We start from the raw sequence: 23,719 nt of genomic DNA, 5'->3' as shown, positions 1-23,719 counted from the left end.
GCTACTGGTGTTGTATCTGAGGTTCCTATTTCGCAGACTTTGATTGCCAATGGAGTTAGAACTTTTGGGGGACAGATAGGTGGAGCTCCTACTGAAGCTGAGGATTGGCTCCAGGATACAGAGAGACGCATGGATCAGTTGGGTTTGGACTCAACTAAGAGATATCAGGGTGTTGTGGCGATGTTAGATGGTAATGCCTACACTTGGTGGGAGTCAGTGACCAGTAGTGTTCCTACCGATCGTTTGACCTGGAATTTCTTTAAGGATCGCTTTCGGAGCCGTTTTCTGGGAGAGCGCTACTTAGCTCAGAGACGACAACAGTTTTAAGACCTGGTTCAGGGAGACATGACTGTTTCTGAATATGAGATCGAGTTCCTGAAGTTGCTAAAGTATGGATTCAGTATGGTACCTACGGAGAGAGATCGATGTCGTAAATTTGCCCTTGGACTCATATACGAGCTGCGTAGGCAAGTTGTAACCCATCAGGATGAGATATTTGATGTGTTGGTGGGCAGATCCAAAGATGCGGAAGAGGTGGAGGTTTTAGCTTCTGGTAGAGAGCGTGTTGATCAAGATCGATCTAATAAATTTTCAGGCCCGATAGAGTCATCAGCACAGTCCGGGAAGAGGACTCGTACTTTAGCCCATCAGAGAAGCAATACACGTTTCAGGTCTGCAGCATCCTCACCTTTAGCAGTCAGTCGAGGCGGTTCCTCGTCGTATTATAATGGGCCCCGTTGTGAGTATTGTGGTAAACAGCACTCATGAGAGTGTTGTAAGAAGATGGGTCTTTGCTATCAGTGTGGATCTAGTGGTCATTATCGGAGGGATTGTCCTCAGTTAGATTCGTTTGAGCAGACCATTACCCAAACTCATGTGCGTTCGCAGACTACAGTACAGACCCCAATTAGAGATTGTAGTCAAGAAAAGACTCGAGGATCAGCGTCCAGGACAGACAGTAGAGCCCGACCTCAGCAAAATAGAGGGCCAACAGCTTCTGAGGCTAGACAGCCAGCTTTAGTTTATGCAACTAGACGTCGTGATGACAGAGATGAGCCTGAGGTTATTGCAGGTACATTTACTATTTATTCTACCCCATACTTTGCATTATTAGACAATGGCTCCACTCACTCCTATGTATCGAGCTCAGTATCTCGAAACCTTCAGATTCCGTTCGAGAACACTAAAAATACTGTTACAGTTACAAGTCCAGTAGGACAAGCGGTATTAGTGAATAAAGTATTTCGGCGTTGTCCTCTCGAGGTTTAGGGAGAAATTTTTCTCGCTGATCTTATGGAACTTCCTTTAGGGGAGTTCGATCTAATTCTTGGAATGGATTGGTTGAATAAACACAAGGTAAAGCTGGATTGCGAATACAAGCGGGCTACTCTGAAGACTTCAGATGGTCGGACTGTTGTGTTAATTGGTGAACGGCGTGGTTATCTCTCCAATATAGTTTCAGCGATGGAAATTGATCATATGATCCGGAAGGGATATGAGACCTTCATTGCTTGTATTTTGAACACCAAAGGTACATTGTCCACGATCGAGGAGATTCGTACAGTTAGTGAGTTTCCTGACGTTTTTCCGGAGGAGTTGCCTGGGTTACCTCCTGATAGAGAGGTAGAGTTCGAGATTGAGACTTATCCGGGATCTTCACCTATTTCTATGGCACCTTATCGTATGGCTCCAAAGGAACTTAAGGAGTTGAAAGTCCAATTGCAAGAATTATTCGATCGAGGATTTATCCGACATAGTACTTCACCATGGGGAGCTCCAGTTCTATTCGTGAAAAAGAAGGATGGGTCGCTAAGATTATGTATTGACTATCGGAAATTGAACAAGATGACGGTCAAGAATAAATACCCATTACCCAGGATTGATGACTTATTTGATCAATTGCGAGGAGCTACTGTATTCTCTAAGATTGATCTTCATTCGGGGTATTATCAATTGAAAGTTAAAGGATCTGATGTTGCAAAAACGGCCATTCGCACTAGATATGGTCATTATGAATTTTTAGTGATGCCTTTTGGTTTGACGAACGCTCCTGCAGCTTTTATGGATTTGATGAATCGGGTGTTCCGACCATATTTGGATCAATTTGTGGTGGTCTTCATTGACGATATTCTGATCTATTCTCGTACTGAGGCAGAGCATGACGAGCATTTGAAGATCGTTCTGCGGACTTTGAGAGAGCATCGTCTATATGCCAAACTAAGCAAATGTGAGTTTTGGCATCAAGAAGTGTCATTTCTGGGGCATATTATTTCTGCGCGAGGTGTTCAGGTTGATCCCAGCAAGATAGAGGCTATTATGAATTGGAAACGACCTAAGAACGTATCTGAAATCCGCAGTTTCTTGGGCTTGGCTAGTTATTATCGACGTTTTGTTGAGGGCTTCTCGATCATTGCTTCTCCTTTGACAAAGTTGTTAAGGAAGAATGTGTTGTTTGACTGGGGTGAGGCACAACAGGAGAGCTTTGAGAAATTAAAGGCGGTTTTGACTCAATCACCGGTGTTGATTCAACCAGAGTCCGGGAAGGATTTTACAGTGTATAGTGATGCTTCACATTCAGGACTTGGTTGTGTTTTAATACAGGAAAGTAAGGTGGTGGCTTATGCATCCCGTCAGCTGCGGCCGCATGAGACTAACTATCCTACTCACGATTTAGAGTTGGCAGCAGTAATTTTTGCCTTGAAGATTTGGAGACACTATCTTTATGGAGAGAAGTGTTACATTTTCACAGATCATAAGAGCTTAAAGTATCTTCTGAACCAGAAGGAACTTAATTTGAGACAGCGTCGCTGGTTAGAGCTTCTAAAGGATTATGATTGCGTGATTGATTACCACCCTGGTAAAGCTAACATTGTAGCAGATGCTTTGAGTCGAAAGACGATATCGGAGTTGAGGTCTTTAATGGCCAAGATGAATTTATATGACGATGGCACTTTGTTAGCAGAATTGCAAGTTAAGCCGACCTTGGTTGATGAGATCAAAGCTAAGCAGCCCCTTGATAGCTCCTTGCTTTCCATCTTTGAGCAAGTAGAGTAGGGGACAAACTCAGATTACGCAATTGATCAGGATGAAGTTTTATGCTTTAAAGGTAGATATTGTGTGCCTGATGATGCTGAGTTGAGGCAGACTATCCTTATTGAGGCTCATAGTAGTCCATATGCTATGCACCCCGGAGGAGATAAGATGTACCGGAATTTGAGAGAGAGGTATTATTGGATTGGTATGAAGAAAGACATATCTGACTTTGTGGCTAGGTGTTTGACTTGTCAGCAAGTTAAGGCAGAACATCAATATCCATTAGGTTTGTTACAGCCTATCAAGATTCCTGAATGGAAATGAGAGCGTATTACTATGGATTTTGTTACTGGCTTGCCTATGACTCCTTCGAAAAAAGATTCAGTTTGGGTGATTGTTAACAGGCTTACAAAGTCAGCTCACTTCATTCCTGTGCGAGTAAATTATACTTTGGATAAGCTGGCAAGATTGTATATTTCAGAGATTGTCAGATTGCATGGTGTTCCATTGTCTATTATTTCTGATCGAGATCCGAGATTTACTTCGAGATTTTGAAAGGCGTTACATACGGCTTTGGGAACAAGATTGGATTATAGTACATCCTTTCATCCACAAACTGATGGTCAATCTGAGAGAGTAATTCAGATTCTGGAGGATATGTTGCGGGGTTGCGTAATCGATTTTCATGGTAGTTGGGAGAACCTTTTGCCGTTGGCTGAATTTGCTTACAATAACAGTTATCAGACCAGCATTCGTATGGCACCCTATGAAGCGCTCTATGGGCGTAAATGTCGCACTCCGATCTGTTGGACTGAGTTGCGTGATAGGAAAACGTTGGGACCTGAGTTAGTGCGAGAGACGGAGGACACAGTCAGATTAATCCGTGACCGTCTGAAAGAGGCATTTGATAGGCAGAAATCTTATGCAGATCAAAGAAGGAAGGATATACAGTTTGAAGTGGGAGATCGGGTCTTTTTGAAAGTTTCACCCTGGAAGAAAGTATTGAGATTCGGGCGTAAGGGTAAATTGAGTCCAAGATTTATTGGACCATTTCGTATCTTGAAGAGGGTAGGACCTGTTGCATATCAGCTTGAGTTGCCTTCTGAGCTAAGTCGTATTCATGATGTCTTTCATGTATCAATGTTGAGGAGATACCGTCCAGATCCAGGTCACATTATTCAGGTTGAAGAAGTAGAGCTGAGACCTGATTTGTCATATGAAGAGGAGCCCATTCAGATCTTGGAGACAGATGAACGAGTTCTTCGGAATAGACGAATTCCAATGGTCAAAGTTCAGTGGAGTAATCGAGGCCCCTCAGAAGCTACTTGGGAGACATTGGAGTCAATGGAGGCTCAGTTTCCTCAACTATTCTCATAAGGTAAATTTCGAGGACGAAATTTCTTGTAGAGGGGGAGAATTGTAACAACCCGATTTTCAAAATAATATTTAATTGAAATTGGAGGGTTTAATTGTGAAAATTTAGCGAAAATTTGGGACTGAATTGAAAGATTTTAAAACTTGGAGCTTGTTTTAAAGTTAAAGAAAATTCAGGGACCAAGCCCTGAATTTAACCTTGGAGTGTCGGCAGGCAATTGTTATATGCGTGATTTCTGTTTTGAAAAACAGAAATCAATTTCACAAATCCTTCCTCACGCACACAACTTCCAAACTCGATTCCGACGTCGTTCGAATTCCGATCGTTGTTTTGAAACCACCGTTGTGTTCATCATCGAGCGAGGAGCAAACCCTTCAAATTAATTGAAGCGAAACGCGGCCAAACATCGGGAATTTCCAGTCAAAGTAGCGACGGTTTTGTTAGCTCTATCGCCGAGAAAATCTTAAATTCACCGCTGATCGTTGCTCCGTTTACGACACCTCCCGCACCATCGTGTTCCTTGTGCCGTTTTGAGTTCACCAGTGTCAACCTTGTCCGCCGTAGACGGCGGCGCATGAGGAGGTGGTGCAGTCAAAGATACGGCAGATTTGAAATCAAGCTCTCCGCCGTTCAAAAATTTGAACCGATCGTTGTAAGTATCTCGAAATCGCTCAAAATAATTTTTAGAAATTTTTCCGGGATTTTTAGGGCCCCGGAGGACGCCTCACGCGCCACACGCGCCGCCGCAGGGCGAGTGGCTGCTGGGAACCGGTTTAACCGATTTTCAACCGGTTCTGACCTGTTTGACCGGTTTCAACCGGTTCGAACCGGTTTGACCGGTCTGATCCGGTTTGACCGGTCCGACCCGACCCGACCCGACCGTTGACCAGACCCGACCGTTAACCCGACCCGACCGGACCGTTGACCGTTGACTTTCTTTGACCAAAACTTAAAATGGCTTTGACCGAGCATTAAACGACCGTTAATATTTTCCGAGTATACCTATCCTGATAGTTTTCGACGTGCCAAATCCATTTCCACTGTCCGTTTTGTCAAATTCGAACCTGAATGACTCCAAATCGATGGTCAAAGTAGTTGACTTTGACTTTGACCAAGAATCTGAATTTTCGAAAAGTCATATTTTATGTTTTTCGACGTCCTGATTTCGATTCCGCAATTCGTTTGGCCAAATTCAGACTCAAAATACCCCAAATTGATAGTCAAACCCGAAAAATGCTTATATACTTAAGAAGTCTAGTTTTGAACAATTAAATAGGATTTGGGACTGATAGATTAATATTGTTTGAAGGTACAAGAGACTCTCCGGATCGTTCGACAACTCAACCCAGCTCTTCTAGATCAGTTAAACCACGTGTGCCATTATTCACGCGTTCAAAAACGGTAGCAGAGCGTGGTGAAACCAGCAATCAGTAGATTTTCTATTTTAACCTATTGTCGAGGAGTGTTCCCTACTTATTACTGAACTGTTTTATTGGTTTTAATATATGGTACACCGAATTCATTGGTTATTGTTTTATGGATGCACCAATTTAATGTGACAATTTATGGAATATGGCTGCTATCTAATTTTTGTTTTGAAATGGTATATGATTACCATGTTTTTGGATTTATGGAATTTATGTCACGGTGCAATTGAATTTTGGAATTGAATTACGATGGAATAGCTCTGATCAAGCTAAATGGGCCTAATGTGACTCTTGAGGGCCCCAAGATGTTTCATTAGGTCGGCTTTCCTTTGCTGTGTGCTTTGGTAAGCTATATGGACTTATTGACTTGGGCTTAAGGATACAAGCTTCAGAGCCTATCCTTAAGTCGGCTTTCTTTTTGCTATGTGCATAAAGTAAGCTATATGGAAAATAATTTTGAGAACTACTGATGGTGTACCAGAAAAGGGTTTAAACTATGATTTTCAAAAGTTAAACTCTTTTACGAATTTGTGAGATTACTGGACTATGATTTGTACCTATTGACATTTTATGGAAATGTTGGGACACAGTGAGCCTAGCTCACCTTTTGAAAATGTTTTCCCCCTTTCAGATACTGTTGGTTAGATACCTCGGTTCGAGCACTTGGAGGATCAACATATCTCTTGAAGTAAATCAGATTGTAATGTTTTTATCTTGCAAGTGGACTTTATTTTGGTGACATGGACCTTATTTTAAATATCGGATTTTATAATGATGACTCTTTTGCTAGTACTGCTCGGTTTATTATGATTTTGAATTTGAAGACATGTTTTAAATTAAATTATTATTTATTGGTACTATATTTACGAGTTGGATTTTGATAGTATAATTTGTTTATAATTTCATGTTATTTATAATGTGATTTTATATTGATAGAATAACGATTTCGGAAAATGTCTTTAATAATCATAATGTGATCCACTAGACTTAGTCGAAACGCATAGGTCAGGTCTAGGGTGTTACACTTAGCATCACTAATATCACCTTTGTTGGCCTTGAATACCCTCAAGTTAGCTTATTCCTCAAATATTTGGATTTAAAATCAACCTTAACTTGTCTCAGAGGCTCAAACATACTTCTAAACCTAAAGCTATTCTAAACTATTTTTTATACGTTGACTCGAAAATTCAGATCATCACAAAATTATTTGTGGCTTGAAGTGCTTGAAAACGAAAAGAATGTGGAAAAAGATATTCCTTCATTTGGATTTTCAGATAAAAAGAAATATTATTTAAGAAGTATTGTACTTGCAGTATTAAATGACAAATTTAAAAACAAATAGAGTGTAAAAGAAAATGAAGATGAATAACATTAAATTATTAAACAATTATAAAAAAGTTATCAAATTATTAATGTATAATAATAAATTATTATTAAGTTATCTATTAAATAATTAACAATTAAATTTAGACAAAATGGTACTAAAGGTCTCTATACTTCTAAAAAAAATTAATGTGGTCATTGCGTATTTTTTTACACTAAATGTGGCATTTCAACTAAAAATAAAATCAATGTAGTCTTTTAACCAACGTTATTCGTCGTAATTGATGGAACCATTAATTTCTACTGACGTGACACGTTAACCATGCTACATCCTTTCATTTATTGATTACTCCACGTTGACTAGGTTTAAAATGACGACTTAAAAATAAATTAATTAAAAAAAAGATAAATAAAAAAAAAACGTAATGAGATTATAATGATCTTCGTTGAGATCTCCATATAGATCTCCTCATCTAGATCTTCGTTCAGAAATGCAGTCTTTACATCCATTTGATGTACTTGCAACATGTGAATGGAGGCTTGTGCAAATAATGCACAGATCGTTGAGATTTTCGTTATGAGAGAATATGTATCGAATAAGTCTAAGCCAAAATTTGAGTGAACCCTTTGACAACTAGTATTGTCTTGTACTGGTAGATTGGACCATCTGGTCTGAGTTTCTTTCAGAAGACACATTTGTCGCTGATTGGTTTAAATCTTTTAGGTAAGTCAACCAATTCTTGTCGCTGAAGTTTCATGAATTATGCCATTCTTTTCATGAATTATGCCATTCTTTTCACAAATATCTTTTAAGAAATTAGATCCATATTCACCACCTCTATCAGATCTAACCCGTTTGATTCTCCTATCTAATTGATTTTCTACTTCTGCCTTATAAATAAGAAAGAAGTTTTCAGCTTCATCTTTAGTTCTTAGGAGAAAAACTTTTGTATATCTTGAATAATCATCTACAAAAGTTATGTAGTAGTGTTTTCCTCCTTTACTTTCAGTGTTTCTAAAATCTGCTAGATCAGTATGAATGAGTTCTAATAGTTCAGTCTTTCTATTAGAAACAGTCTTAAAGTGAGGTCTAGTATGCTTAGCTTCTACACAAATCTCACATTTGTTAAAGCTAGTTGTGTCTAGTTTAGGCAGAACATTCATATTCATTAATTTCTTTAAAGCATGAATATTCACATGTCCTAATCTAGCATGCCACATATCAATGGATTCAACAATATAAACAGAAGTGGTAGCTTTATTTTCATTAAATTGAGTTTCTATGACAAATAAACCATTGCTTAAAAACCCTTTCCCCACATAATCACCATATCGGGAAAGTACAAGTTTATCTGCCTCAAAAACTAACTTAATGCCTGCCTTATTCAGAAGCCCACCACTTATCAAATTTCTACGCAAGGTAGGTACATACAGAACAATATTTAAAGCCAGAGTTTTACCAGAAGTCAGCTTGAGTAAAACCTTGCCTTTGCCTAGCACTTCAGAACTGCTAGAGTTCCCCATGTACACACGTTCACCAGTGTTCCCATCCTCGAACTCGGTGAAAAACTCATTCCTTGCGCAGAAATGCTTCGAAGCGCCAGTGTCAACTACCCATTCTGAACTGTTCTCCACCAGATTAACTTCTGAGACCACCACAGCAATGATCTCATCATCTTCTTCTACAACATGCATCTGTGGCTTGTTGTCATTCTGGCGGTCTGATCGGTGTTGGCATTGGTAAGCTTTGTGGCTGGTTAAACCACATGCATAACACTTGAACGTCTTTCTTTCCGGTTTGGCCTTTCCTGACTTCTTGAAGTTGGTAGCCTTCTGTGGTTTCGTCTTCTTGTCTTGATTCCCACGTTTCATGATCTTCTTAAATTTAGACTCAACCAAGTTAGCTTTAAAAGATAAATTACTCATAGAATTAGTAAGCTTATCTTTTAAACGGTTGGCTTCTTCAATCTTCATATGGCCCACAAGTTCTTCAAGCGAAATATCTCTCTTCTTATGCTTAAGAGAGTTGCGGTAGTCAGACCATGACTTGGCCAGCTTCTCAATGAGTACATTGACTTGCAACACCTCACACATTTGCATCCCTTCAGTGATGATGTCAGCGACTAAGTTCTCATAGTCATGTACTTGATCTATTATTGTCTTGTCGTCTGTCATCTGGAATTTGAGCCATTCACCAACAACGTACTTCTTGATGCCCGTATTGTCCGCACCATACTTTTTGTCGAGAGTGTCCCATATTGCCTTGGCACTCCTTTCTCTAAGGAATATATCAAATAGTTTATTTGACATGTGGTTGAGCAGATGTCCTCGCACCGTCTTGTTGTCTTTCTCGTATTTCTCGTAGGTAGCGAGAGCGGCGGCGGCGGTTGCTAAGGCATCATTATTGAGGACCACACCCGTATCAATACCGACAGCTGGGGTTGGCGGCATGGTAGGTGGTGGCTTGAGCAACACGTAGTCAAGATCAAGCTGCTCGAAGAATATCAGGATTCTTTGGGATCACCTTCTATAATTCTTTCCATCAAGTGCATCGAGCTTGGAAAGATCGGGGATTAGTTTGCTCAAAGGTGTTGTCATGATTGCAGTATATGAATTTCATTTCTAAATTGTTGGATATATGAACTGCAAAACTACACCGTTAGCATTGACTGGAAATATAAACAGTAATTAAAAGGAATAAATTCGTAAACCGTGTCGTGGTAAAAACCATTGCCTTAGAAATGAATTCGCCCCGATGTGTGTAATCGCTGCAGTAGGCGGACCGTCCCCCGAGGTTAACACGGTCGCTCCGAATTTCGTACACCCAAAACCGGAGTGGACTGCTGGTGGTATTGCTCTTCTGATTGGAAAGCACTCAGAGAGAACTCACAGAGAGAATTGTAGAAAACACTTTTGTAAGTGAATTGTAAATGTTTGAGAGTGAGTTGAGAAGCTGAATATAGCACTCTATTTATAGGCTAGAAATAGGGTTAAAATCGTCCATAAAATTTCAGGATTAAATCTCTTCTTTTGTAACAGTTGAAACGTCTAGATGAACCTGACTCAAAAATAGTCCATGTTCATTGCATCATTGTTCAGCGGTTATAACTCCCGAAATTATATCATGTAACCCATGAAATTAAATCAAATAACTCTTGATATTAACAGCTTGTCTCCTCTGTACAAAGCTGGAAATCAGTCCAGATACATCTTAACGTTTTTGATTTAATTTAGGAAAAGCTGTTTAATTTCTCATAAACCAGCTGTTATCATTTGAAATTAAACAGTCCTCAGCAGCCTATAAATATCAGTTGAAATCTTTCACATTTTCCCATTTGTTTTTTTAAAAGAGAAATTCCTCAAGAATTTTTTCTAAAAAAATAGTATCCGCGCGGACGTGTCGAAGACACGTATTACCACGACCACGACCATGACCACGAGCCGAGCCGTGCCGTGCCGAGCCGAGACAGACAGACGGCGGCAGCGGTGCGCGAGAGTCCCCCTTGTTCTCTATCACTCAACAAGGAATTGGGAAAGTCAAACCTTAAATACTATTCCCAATAGTATTTCCAATACTATGTGGGATTTAACATTACTAACAAAGAAAGCTCAAAGTCGGAACCTCACATGACATCTCCATAAGCTTGTAACACAATCAAATCTTCACTACTTAAGTAGAACAAGATGTAATTATCACCGGGTCTTAAAATGGGTTGTAATGAGGCTTAGATAAAGGTTATTCATGCATGTATTTATTTTATTGTTATAAAACGATTCTGAGTGGAGATTTCGCATAAAGTGCTTTTTTGAGGCTTATAATGATTTACTTCCCCTTTGTTCTAGATACGTACTTACTCAGAGTGGGTAATATATGGAGAGTATGATTGGCCTCCCAGATGTTGCAAATGCCAAGCTGTGCTTGAGGAAGGGGATGGCTCTGTACCCACTCGGTTGGGTTGCTTACTTATGTGTTTATGCTGATGTAGATGCTAGATACTGCCTTTTCTTTGTGCAAAACAGCATGTTAAACTTGTGCTGTATGATCTTACATTTTTTATTTGCTACTTTAGATGTCATACATACAAATTGCTTGGTTTCACATATCAAAAGTTTTCCGCCGCACACTGCACCTGCTGGATATGCATGTCCTTCTTGTTCAACATCTGTAAGTTCTCAAAATCTGTTTATTTTCAGCATGAATCAGATCTTTCATGCCCAGAAGGTTCTGTTTGTATTGTTTGAAGTGATCGATATATCATATATGTTCTCAGAAATGATGTTGACAATGTTCTTGAACCTTTCAAGTAGTTGGAAGCATCTAGGTGCTAGATATGTACATGTTTCAAATGACGGATAGAGATTGTTAACAGTATAAAAACTACTGCCATAATTGGAACCTCTCATTTAAGTACTTTCTTTTTATTTTTTTGGGATAAGCAATTTTATTTCATCCAAAAAGAGAGAAAAATTTTGCAAGATATTACTACTTTACAGTTGAAGGTGATGTTAGCCTCTCATTTAGGTTGCTAATGGAGAAAAACTTCTCTGCTGATGTTTCTGATATTCCAGTAACTTCATTTGTTTGAATTATTTCAATGGACTCAAGACCACATGATTTTCTTTTGGCATTCATCAATTATTTACTTTATGCTTGTATTGTAGCGGTTAGGTGAAATGATATTGGTTATTTCTTCTTTGACTTGTCTCATTTTGCAATGGTTTTCCCAGATATGGCCTCCCAAGAGTGTTAAAGATTCAGCATCTCGTCTTCATTCACTGCTGAAGGAGGCTATTATGCAGGTGAATTCATGCTTGATTTGGGCTGTTACAAAGAATGGCTACTCATTCTAATGTAAAATGAACTTTAGATTTTTATTTTTATTTTTTTGTTTTCCATATTTTGATTATCAGGGTATTCTTCCACTTTTCCTTATTTGCTTCTTATCATATTTGACCATGGGTGCTTTGGAGTCCTACTCTTGCCACTTGCCAGTTGTAAATTGTAATGCAGTTATCCTTTTCAGCATGTGCTATTCAAGCTTGAGTTCTCCTTTCAATGGTTAGCATTAAAGTTACCGGATTAAACTATTCCCTGGTAGAGGTTTCTGAAGTGGATGGAATTCATTCTGCTAGGAAAGCTTGACCTATCAAATTCAATATTCAGCATTCAGCTGAACCAACTACTTCCAATGAATGTTATTGTAAAATTTTGGCCATGCATGTATGCTATGGCCAAACCTGCTCTTTCCTTGTTCACCAAGAGTATTGAACTGCAGGGAAGTTACTGAAATCTCGTTTTCTAAGCTATTTCAAGCTTCTAATATTCAACTTTAGATACTAGAATGTCATTGATCTCAGTATTTGGGGTGCCTGCTCAATCTTCTTATGTTTCAAACTGCTGAAGATCATCAGTTGCCTCTGAAATTAACCTCTGAATACGTGTGAATCATATGCAAGTAGTTGTGATTTGTGAAAGAAAAAGTGATTTTGTTTGATTGGAGTTTTGGCTTGCCCTATTGCAGATTTATATTGTAGTCTCCTTTTTAGGATGAATGCAGCGTGTATTCTTATCACATTGTGCATAAATAAAAGTTAAATGACTTGACTTGATATTGCACAGACTGGCATGGAGAAGAATTTGTTTGGAAATCATCCTGTTTCTTTGCCTACAACAGATCCCCGTGGTCCTCCACCTGCATTTGCTTCAGTTGCCGGAGTGTATATATAGGCCTGTTTATCCTGCTTCTTTTTCCAGGATCAGATCGAAATCCGACGAAAATTTGACAACTATTTTCTTTAATGGATTCGATGGAAGCCATTTTGGAAGATCATTGGAGTTGTCTCAGTGGGATGTATACCACTGATCAGGAAGCTGATTTCATGGCTCAATTGCTTAGCAACTGTCCCCTAACTGATGATGGTCGGCTCGAACTCGATCCGGGATCGAACACGAAGATCCCATCGTCTTTTTGGCCTGTGAACGTGGACATGACAATGGCTGATGCTACTGTTTCATCCTGTTCTTCGGATATGAGTAGTTATAGTCCTACTGCTAGTAGTGTTCTTTTTTCGTCTTCGTCTTCGTCGAGCCAAGAGAGGTTTTACCTGAGTGATTCTCACCCTGTTTTTGTAGCCGATAATGGCACTATTTCGATTTATTTTTGTATGGAAGATTGAAAGAACACGAGTTCGTTTCTCGTTGATGTCGATGATTGTTTAATCATGGAAGAACCTGTTGTTTCTGATAAGATTTCGGTACCGATAGTGACGGAGAAGAAATGCAACAATGTAGCGGAGAATTCGAAGAAACGATCTCGGACTAGTTCGGGAGACGTGAGTTGCGAAAACACAAATGCATCTTTCTTTCTCTGTTTTTCTCCTGCAGCACTTTTGTTGATCATAATTTTGTTTACCGGTACAGATTCAAAGGACCAGGAGAAATGCAAGGTCAAAGAAGAACGTTGACGAGGACGGTGGTAATGCTGGTCTCAACTGGCAAAGCTGGGCCAGTTGCTCATCCGATGATGACTCGAATGCCTCTCTAGAATCGAATTCGGGTTCAAAGGGCAATGCAGCACTAAATTTGAATGGGAAAACAAGAGCCAATAGGGGAGCTGCCACTGATCCTCAAAGCCTTTATTCAAGGGTAAGTAACTAAGTATTCACCATTAACTCTATCAAGCATTGGGGAAGATTAAATCGAAAATCGACCGATTAATCGATCTATCTTCTTATCTATCTTTGCAGAAAAGAAGGGAAAGAATCAACGAAAGGCTGAGAATTTTACAGAATCTTGTCCCCAATGGAACAAAGGTTGATATTAGTACAATGCTTGAAGAAGCTGTCCAACATGTCAAGTTTTTGCAGCTGCAGATTAAGCTGTTGAGTTCCAATGATCTATGGATGTACGCACCCATTGCTTACAACGGAATGGATATCGGAATCGATCTCGAGGTTGAGACAGCAAAGAGATCGTAGAAAGATGTTGTCGGAGGTGTGGGGACTGCAGACCATCTCGGTCGGGAGCATAGGGCTATCTGCAAATTCTCTAAATCGAAACTAGTCATTGCCGTTTTGTAATGGATTTATTTATTGAAAATCTTGAGTTGTAATCAATAATTTACCACAAAATCGTTATCAAATTTGTCCATTTTCTTTCTTGTAATCACATAAAATACAATGTAGTTAGTGAAGCAGATCATTTTAGCAACAAATAGCCATTTATTGTTCCATATATATTTTACATATCAATGAAATCCATGCTTTAAACGCAATTGAATAAATTTGGAACAAGAACAGCGTTACAACTCTCTGTAAAACAATGGAATTCTGTCTTCTTGCTCAATTGCTCATATGATTCGGAACTTCATCGTGGCCATCCAGAGGCATGTTTTGTGCCATTATAGCCCTAATCTCAGAATTCATGTATGACTGCAAAAGTAATAAAACACATGACCATTAGGCGGAATCCAGTTCGATAAGTTAAGTTCATAGGAGGATGTCAATCCAATCGCCTCGATTCCAAGTACCGAATATAATCACTTACCCTTAATCTGTATTTGTATATGAGATATGCCCCGCCACCGGACATTGCCAAGCCGATTAAAATGACCCAAGTGGCACCCCATGATGCTCTTACTTCAGTACCGGTCTTACCTGGGTAGTGCAAGGAGTTGATATGAAAACACTAACCATAAATCATATGTTTCTAAGATATGGCTTCAAGATACAAATCCCTGATCCAAAACTCACTTATGCAGGCACCATGGTAACATATACCCCTAGTTCCTTTTCCCAACTAGAGAATTCACAACAAATACAAGAAAACAGTACTGAACCATAAATAACTAGGCAGGGAGAATTACTTGAGCATCTTGTTCTTCTTTCAGAACAGGATTATCTGCATCCGCATTAGTGTCTCCCATACACTTTTCAATCCTTTTAACATCAAGCCCTGAATGAATGACAAAACATCATGATTCAGTCATAAAAATAAGCTAAAAAAGTGGATTCTTTTATTAACCATTTACCAAGTGCTCTCATAACAACACCTGCACATTCCTTGTTGTATCTTTTCTTCATCATGGGGCATCTTATATGGAAATCCGTCACATAGTCCCACCACAACCAAGGCTTATTGGTCTCGTTAGCCACTCTGAACACACATAGCTTCCGTAAATTCTCGATAATTACATCTTTCCCTTCATACCCCGAGCTAAAATCTTGTTCGGGATCAGGTGCACAATATCTTCCATAGTTGATGCACTAAGATTTACACTGGAGGCAATACCAGCTTATATAATGAGGCCTGAATTGAGTATAGCAACCTTTCTCAAGTATTTGTGCAGCACCCTTGAAATCCTTCAAGAATTTCATCAGAATCCTACATTTAATCCCACATTCATCGTTGCTGTTGGTCCAAAGCTCATATTCAACACGATCATCAGGATGTGGAACAGCCTCCGCCAATGATTAACATTGACAATATCTCCACCACTTATTGTTTTCTTTAGAGTTTGACCAAAAATTTTATCAATAAGAGCGGATGGAATCGTTATGTTTTCGATGTATTTAGCAGATGATCTGTTCTCTTCAGGCTTGTCCATGGTGATCAATGCTTCTGAAATATCATCTGCAACAAGAACTGCAGAAGCACCAGCCTGCTTTGCATTCCAAACCTTTAGAGCAAAGAAACAATCTGGGAAAATAAATAAAAAAAGAATCATAAACACTAAAATTATAGCTAAAGAAACTCAAAATTATGGAATATGAAGAAAAGGGTACCTCCACGATCGATCAAAACGAAAGTGGGAAGAGAACCGGGATTGGATTTGAAGGAAATCCCAGATTCATGGAAGCTTTCACAACCCTTTTTGTTCTTCTTGGGGTAAACCACAACTCCGGCTAAGGTTCCGCCGTATTGAGGTATCCCGAAGTTTCCGATTGCGGTGTCGTGGGTTCCCCTAATCTTCTCCAATGAAGTAACCCTCAAGCTGTTCTTTTCTACCACGAATCTTGCGTAACAAGTCATTAACAAAGAAAACAGTGTAAACCATTGGAGAAGATGACATTTCTGTAGCTCCATCTCTTGCTTTTTTTTGTTTGACACGTGGAATTTTTCTGGGAATTGCGTGAATCAGTTTTTAAGGAATTGAAGAAGAGAAGGAAGAAGATGGTGTAAGAACAAACATACGAGAAAGTGAGAAGTTATATTTTTATTCATGGAAGAATGCAACTTTTACTACTTGAACTTGACAAAAGCTTTTAATTTAGTCCCTATATATTTTCTACCCTTGTTGATATATGAATTGGTTTTTAATCATTTTGATGACATGGCACCCTAATATTGTACCTTATGATATAATCTATAGTCTTACATCGTCGTCATAAGAACTAAAAATGAAAACATGCTAAATTTATAGATTAATATGGACAGAAATTTAAAGACTAAATTGAAAAAAAGCTAACAAGTATAGGGACTAAATATTAATTGTTCCTTTCATTCAACACATTCGTAAAAATAGAATATAATTTATTAGTTATGTACATACTACACATGCACACGTGGACTTAAAAATATAAAGGTTTTATTTAATTTTTTTATTTTCATGTTCGAATTAACATTTCGTGACATTTTATTCTAAAAATCATTTAATTCAATAAAAATGTGTCACATATTAATTTTTTATTGAAATATCTTAATATATAAGATAAATTAATAAGTTGAATATCAAAATAAAACAAAAAAAAAGTACTAAAATGAAAAAAAAAGTTCAAGGATCAAACTTGAACTAAACTAAATAAAAGGGTAATAATGAAATTAAAATATTTTATATCTTAGAATCAATATCAAATTAATATTTAATATATCGACATATATAATTTTATTTTATGTATGGTTAGTGACCTAAATTATAACATATTTAAATATATTTCATTTTACGTTTTCTTATATAATAATTTTGATTTATTTGGTGATGAATTACGTGTACTGTAATCTTCAACCCTACCCTTTGATTTGGAGTTGCATAATTCTATACTAACCTTACAAATCAAGGCAAGTAAGATGTATATTCTCTGTCTCATATTTTATGAAAAGTAAAAAGCTAATTTAACTGATAAAAATATATAAATTTGTTATACTTTTACATAAAATTATTTGAAACATTAATTTTTCTAATATTTATAAATAAATTAACAATTATTAATTTCTCAATTAGTGTTTTAATAGTATCATTATACCCTTTTTGAAAAATATTGTTATAAAATAATGAACGATATCAATATACGAATATAGTGTTAATTTAGAATTAAATATTTATTGGTTTAAATTTGTGTAATTAAATCTATTTCTTCAATTTTTTTAGGTTAAATACTTATTAAATTTCTGTTAGTTTAATAATATTTTATAGTAATTGGATCATGTCCGGACAGTGAAACAAAAGAAGAGTTCAAAGGGCATGTATGTTGAAGTAATCAGGACTAGATACATTCAAATACACCACAGCATTTGGCAATTTCTTTCATTATTCCACTTGAAAAGATAGGAGTTAGGACCCTATCTGGAACTGTAAGCACATGGCTTATGCTCATTCATGATGATACTCTCAGTTCATTTGAGATCAGTTTTGACCATTTCTTAATGTTACACAGTGAAAATTTCAACTACCCCAGATTCTCAAACTACTGTATATATAGTTGCCATCACGTTATACATGACCTGATCTCCTTTTGCTTTCTCTAGGAACATGGAACACATAAACAAAATTACCACCATTATCATCATCACCATCTTGCTCACGGTTCTTCGTTTTTCCATCCCGGTTCACTCTCGCGAGCTGGCCGGCTCACCGTCACCTTCTCCTTCTCCGGTCGGTACATTCCACGGTCACATTAATAGTGATTTCATGTTCTTAGTTTACTGTTTATGTAACGTTCTTTGAGTGCTTTATATCGATATGCAGGGAAGTCCGGGGATGATTGATGGAATTAGAAGGCCTGGATCATTTCCGGCTTCCTGTCATGCAAAGTGCAAGCAGTGTGAGCCATGTATGCTGATCGGAATACCGATTCGAGCGGTGGAGTCAGAAGAGAACGAGTACTACCCTCAAGTTTGGCAATGCATGTGCCAAGAAAATATATACCCGCCGTAATTCTAGGTTTTTAACAAGGTTACGTTGTTCTGTAATACCAGTATATTACTTTTATATAACTGCATTACTTAAACTATATATTTAATTAGTGTGACATTTGCCGAGTGTTTTGTTTGCTTCAAATGATAATTAAAATGTAGAGTAATAAACAATTTTCACATGAAAGAATGTTAGTGTAAGTTAAACATTAAGAGAATGTTCTTACCTGGCACTATGGGAACAGAATTGATCTCTAATTTTCACATGATTCGTCTCTCATCGGGGTTATGAACAGAACCGAGCTTTTGTTCTTGAGAGACTCCATGTCCAGTCACCCTGCCTGAAAATGTATTTAAGAAATCATATCGTCATTTCATTAATACATAAATCGATGAATCATGGATGGACGCATGATTTCATTAATACAGAAATGCAATGCTGAAATCCTTTACCTTATGAAGGGAGGATGGTCAGAGATGATTTTAACGGATGGGATGTGAGCCATCTTGGGCCAATCTTCGCCTCTCTCCTTCATACACCGCCTTTCCAGATGCGGACATCCTTCGATTCTCAGCAATTGCAGTGCCGTGAGGCTCCCTACACCTTGGGGCAATGACATCAAACTAGAACAATTCCAAATTTCCAATGTTGAAGGCAAGGCAAGGTGTTGGATACTGTTGAATAATCGGGTAAAGAAAACGGAAAGAACACAAGAATTTTAACGAGGTTCAACAATATGCTTACGTCCTCGGTGCCCTAGGCGGAGCTAGAATTTTATTTAATATCTCATAGGTTTAGGTTACATCTCCTTTTATAATAAATAAACCCTGATACATATTTACAAAAATAACTTTGTACCATACCGCGGGGCCGCAGCCCCTGCACCCCCAACCCACATAATCACAACCCCCACTACAAGACTTTCTAAAAAGGACAGATAATGTTCGCTCACTCCACTCCATCCTCTGTCCTCTTTACTGGTATATTTATGAGTCATACCTAACAAATCTCTACCTTGGAGAATATCCTTCCCCTTAGGAAACATTCAATGTGGGTTGGGTTACCTTACTTTTTTAACAACTCGAAACATTCAACAAGTCCAAGCAATGCATGAACTTGTCTGTCGTAACTGGCTTGGTGAACATATCAGCGGCATTCTCATCAGTATGTACCTTCTGGAAAAAAATCTCTCCAGATGCAATCAACTCTCTGATCTTGTGAAACTTTACATCAATATGCTTAGTTCTAGCACGACATACCTGATTCTTAGCCAAGTGAATAGTACTTTGATTGTCACAAAGCAACTAAACTCCACCTTGCTAAACACCCAACTCCTTCACTAAACCAGTAAGCCATAAAGCTTCTTTTGCAACTTCAACCGCTACCATGTATTCAACTTCAGTTGTAGATAATGACACAACAGATTGAACAGTAGACTTCCAACAAATATGCCCTCCACCAAGAGTAAAGACATACCCTGTCGTAGATCTTCTATTATCCAACTCACCCACATAGTCTGAATCCACATATCCTACAACCAAAGGATTATCCCGCTGATTACCAAAAACAATTCCATGTCCCACAATACCCTTTAAGTACCTAAAGATCCACTTGACTGCTTCCCAATGTTGCTTACCAGGTTTAGACATGTACTTACAAACTTGACTAACATCATGAGTTAAATCAGAACGAGTACATATCATTGCATACATCAAGCAGCCAACAACATTAGAATACGAAACTTTTTCCATATCTTCAGCTTCCTTATCTGTCTTAGGGCACTGTTCTGATGAGAGCTTAAAGTGATTCGCCAATGGAGTCTCACTGGTTTTGCGCTGCTCATCGCAAACCTTTTTAGCATTTTCTTAACATAACCCCGTTGAGATAACCACAGTTTCCTTGAGTCTCTGTCCCTGTAAATTTCCATTCCAAGAATTTTCTTTGCAGCACCTAAATCTTTCACATCAAATTTCTGACTCAATAAAGTTTTCAAACCGATAACATCACCATGTTCTTCGCAGCAATTAACATATCATCAACATACAATAACAGAAAAATAAAAGAACCATCATCAAGGCTCTTAACATAGACACAACAATCATACTCACATCGCTTGTAGCCAATCTTGATCATTTAGGAGTCAAACCATTTGTACCATTGTCTCGGAGACTATTTCAACTCGTACAAAGACTTCTTCAATCTGCAAACTAAATGTTCATTTCCAGGTTGAGTGAAACCTTCATGCTGATGCATGTAGATCTACTCCTCTAAATCACTATGCAAAAAAGTAATTTTAACATCCATCTACTCTAAATGCAAATCCCAACTAGCCACCAATGCAAGTACTGCTCGGATTGAAGTGTGCTTGACCACAGGAGAAAAAATTTCATCATAATCAACTCCTTTCTACTGTGAAAAATCCTTTGCTACCAAACGAGCCTTGAACTTCTCCCCTCTTTTTCTGTTACTATTTGTTTCTTCTTATACACCCATTTGCAACCAATAGGCTTCTTACTCTAAGGAAGGCAAACTAACTCCCTTGTACGATTGTGATTCAAAGGCTCCATCTCCTCAACCATGACAGCCATCCTCTTGTCGTTTTCCTGACTAGTAACAGCATCATGAAAAGTAATTGGATCATCACAGCTAACAGTAACTGCAAAAGAGACCAAGTCTTCAAAACCCAATCTGTTCAGAGGCTTTATATTCGTCCGTCTCACCCTGTCTCTGGCGAGACTATAATCCTGCAAATCATCCGTAGCGGAACCACCAGAAGTTGGTTGAGAAATTTATGTTTTCTCAACTGGAAATTGCTTGAAATCCACCACTGTCGTGTCTTTCTTCTGTTGCAACATGGGATGTTCATAAAAAACAACATCTCTACTGGTCACAATTTTCTTCGCAACTGGATCCTAGAACTTGAATCCTTTGACACCTTTCTTGTAACCCAGAAAAATGCACTCATTCGATTTTGCATCAAGTTTGGATCTATCATCAGCAGGTACATGCACATAAGCAGGACAACCAAAAATTCGTAAGTGATCAAAAGTAACATCATGACCAGTCCATACCTATTCTGCAACTTTCCCAGCCAATGACGCCCTTGGCGATCTATTGATAAGATAACACGCCATGTTAACAGTCTCAGCCCAGAAGTGTTTGGGAAGCCTCGCATTCAACCGCAAACATCTAGCTCTTCATTCAACGACCTGTTCATCCGTTCCGCAACACCATTCTGTTGTGGTGTCTTGCGCACTGTAAAATGCCTCTTAATTCCATGCTCCTTACAGAAGTTTAGAAAATGTGAATCTGTGTACTCTGTACCATTTTCAGACCGAAAACACTTGATTTTTCGTCCTATTTAGTTTTCTACCTCAGCTTTCCACAGATTGAACTTCTCAAAAACGTCAGACTTCTATTTTAAAAAATAAACCCAAACTTTCTGTGAAAAATCATCAATAAAATTAACATAATACCTAGATCCACCCAAAGACGATGTCGTGGAAGGCTCCCATACATCAGAATGCATATAATCAAGAATCTCTTCAGTTGTGTGCTTCTCAGTCTTGAAACGAACTTTAGTTTGTTTACCAAGAACACAATACTTGCAAAAATTGAGCTTACAGCTTTTTACACCATGTAACAGATTTCTTTTATGTAATTTAGCCATACCACATTTACTAAGATTAGCAAGACGCATATGCCACAGTTTGGTAGTATCATCACATGACTCAGCAGAATGAACTCCACCTACAATGATATTCTCTAACAATCTGTAAATATTCCCTGCAGTCATCTTTCCTTTCATCACAGTCAAAGCTCCTTTAACAAACCGAATGGTTTCTCTATCCTCATCAGCCTTATGGATAAAATCATTCTTGTGGAAAGTGTCCAAAGAAATCAAATTCTTCTTTAAATATAGGATATGTCGAACACCACACAACGTCCGAAAAGAACCATCATACATCTTAATTCTGACATCATCAATACCAATAATATTGCAACATCGATCATCACCCAAATAGACAGAACCAGAATTAATCGACCTGTATGTCGAAAACTATTCCCTATTTGGCGTGATGTGATAAGAACATCTAAAATCAAGAATCCAAGCATCCTCCAATTGATTCATTGAAATAGAGAACATATCACCTTCATTGCAATCAGAATTGTCATCCTCGACCACATTCACAGATTTGGATGAGTCATCACGCTTCTCATCAGTATGCTTTTTCAACTTCAGACAGTCTCGTTTCATATGTCATGCCTCCTTGCACTTGTAACAGTGCATTTTCTTCTTATCCCTAGATTTGGATCTGATATTCCGCTTCCCAGACCCTGCATTCTCTGGTTTTCGTCCACGGTCTCGATTACCCTTGACATATAAGCTATCAGCTTGAGAGTTTTCCCCTGTGTTCTGCTTCCGCTGGTTGTGAGCCAACAAGGCTGCAACAATCTCCTCAACTTTGATAATCTCTTTCCCATATGTAAGATTAGTCACCATGTGTTCATAAGAGGGAGGCAACGAACACAACAAAAACATCACTTTGTATTCATCCTCAATTTTCACATCAAGCTAAGCCAAATTAGAAACGATTTGATTGAAGACATTCACATGTTGCGCCAAATCATGATCATCCTGCATCTTTAGCCCATACAGCCGTTGCTTTAGATAGAGTTGCTGCTTTAGATACAGTTTAGTCGTTAAGGATTTGGACATAAACTGACTTTCCAACTTCTTCCAAATTTCATCTGGAGATGACAAATGCATGACGTGATACATGACCTCATCCGCCAAACATAATCGTATGGTTCCTGCCATTCGTTGCTATAATTCTTCCTAATCTTCCTCCTCCATCGATACCGGCTTTATAGGTCACAAAGCCTTCAGGATCCCTTGTTGCGCCAACAGATCATTCACCCTTGTTTGCCATAATCTGAAGTTACCCTGACCATCGAATTTCGTAACTTCGAATTTGGCTCCTGACATCTGATATCAATTATTGAATAATCGGGTAAAGAAAACAGAAAGAACACAAAAATTTTAACAAGGTTCAACAATGTGCTTACGTCCTCGGTGCTCTAGGCGACGCTAAAATTTTATTCAATATCTCATAGGTTTAGGTTACATCTCCTTTTATAATAAATAAACTCTGATACATATTTAAAAAAATAATCATGTACCATACTGTGGGGCCGCACCCCCAACCCACATAAACATAACCCCCACTACGAGACTTTCTAAAAAGGACAGATGATGTTCGCTCACTCAACTCTATCATCTGTCCTCTTTACCGATATATTTATGAGTCATACCTTAGATATACTCACTGGCAATTAGGTTAACTTTGGACATCCTTTAATATGTAAGCTTCGGATGGAAGTCAGATATCACACCCCATCAGATAAAGAGGCTAATTTCTCACAAC

The 23,719-nt window shown here is 38.3% G+C and overlaps 2 protein-coding genes, 1 long non-coding RNA gene and 2 pseudogenes across 3 annotated transcripts; 3 read left to right on the top strand and 2 right to left on the bottom strand.

Annotated features, from left to right (window-relative positions):
• The first annotated feature begins 7,310 nt into the window (after positions 1-7,310).
• LOC120151611 (zinc finger protein-like 1 homolog) lies at positions 7,311-12,886 on the top strand. Its single transcript, XM_039164005.1, has 6 exons — positions 7,311-7,322; positions 9,524-9,610; positions 11,002-11,122; positions 11,229-11,323; positions 11,887-11,958; positions 12,779-12,886. Exons 1-6 carry the CDS (start codon positions 7,311-7,313, stop codon positions 12,884-12,886), a joined length of 495 nt encoding a protein of 164 aa, XP_039019936.1.
• Positions 12,887-12,957: 71 nt separating this feature from the next.
• LOC120151632 lies at positions 12,958-14,136 on the top strand (annotated as a pseudogene).
• A 415-nt stretch (positions 14,137-14,551) lies between these two features.
• On the bottom strand, positions 14,552-14,923 carry LOC120151595. Its single transcript, XR_005518630.1, has 3 exons — positions 14,911-14,923; positions 14,705-14,814; positions 14,552-14,589 (listed from the first exon to the last, which is right to left on the bottom strand). It is a non-coding gene; the product is annotated as an uncharacterized LOC120151595 (long non-coding RNA).
• Positions 14,924-14,941: 18 nt separating this feature from the next.
• LOC120151610 lies at positions 14,942-16,275 on the bottom strand (annotated as a pseudogene).
• A 1,631-nt stretch (positions 16,276-17,906) lies between these two features.
• Positions 17,907-18,311, top strand: LOC120151609 (EPIDERMAL PATTERNING FACTOR-like protein 5). The gene is made up of 2 exons (XM_039164004.1): positions 17,907-18,029; positions 18,123-18,311. The coding sequence occupies exons 1-2, from the start codon at positions 17,907-17,909 to the stop codon at positions 18,309-18,311; spliced, it is 312 nt and encodes a 103-aa protein (XP_039019935.1).
• The last annotated feature ends 5,408 nt before the right edge of the window (positions 18,312-23,719 follow it).

This window comes from Hibiscus syriacus, unplaced genomic scaffold (assembly GCF_006381635.1).
Source record: "Hibiscus syriacus cultivar Baekdansim isolate YM2019G1 unplaced genomic scaffold, ASM638163v2 tig00111061_pilon, whole genome shotgun sequence".
Classification (NCBI taxonomy): domain Eukaryota; kingdom Viridiplantae; phylum Streptophyta; class Magnoliopsida; order Malvales; family Malvaceae; genus Hibiscus; species Hibiscus syriacus.
This window is presented reverse-complemented; position numbering and strand designations above follow the sequence as displayed.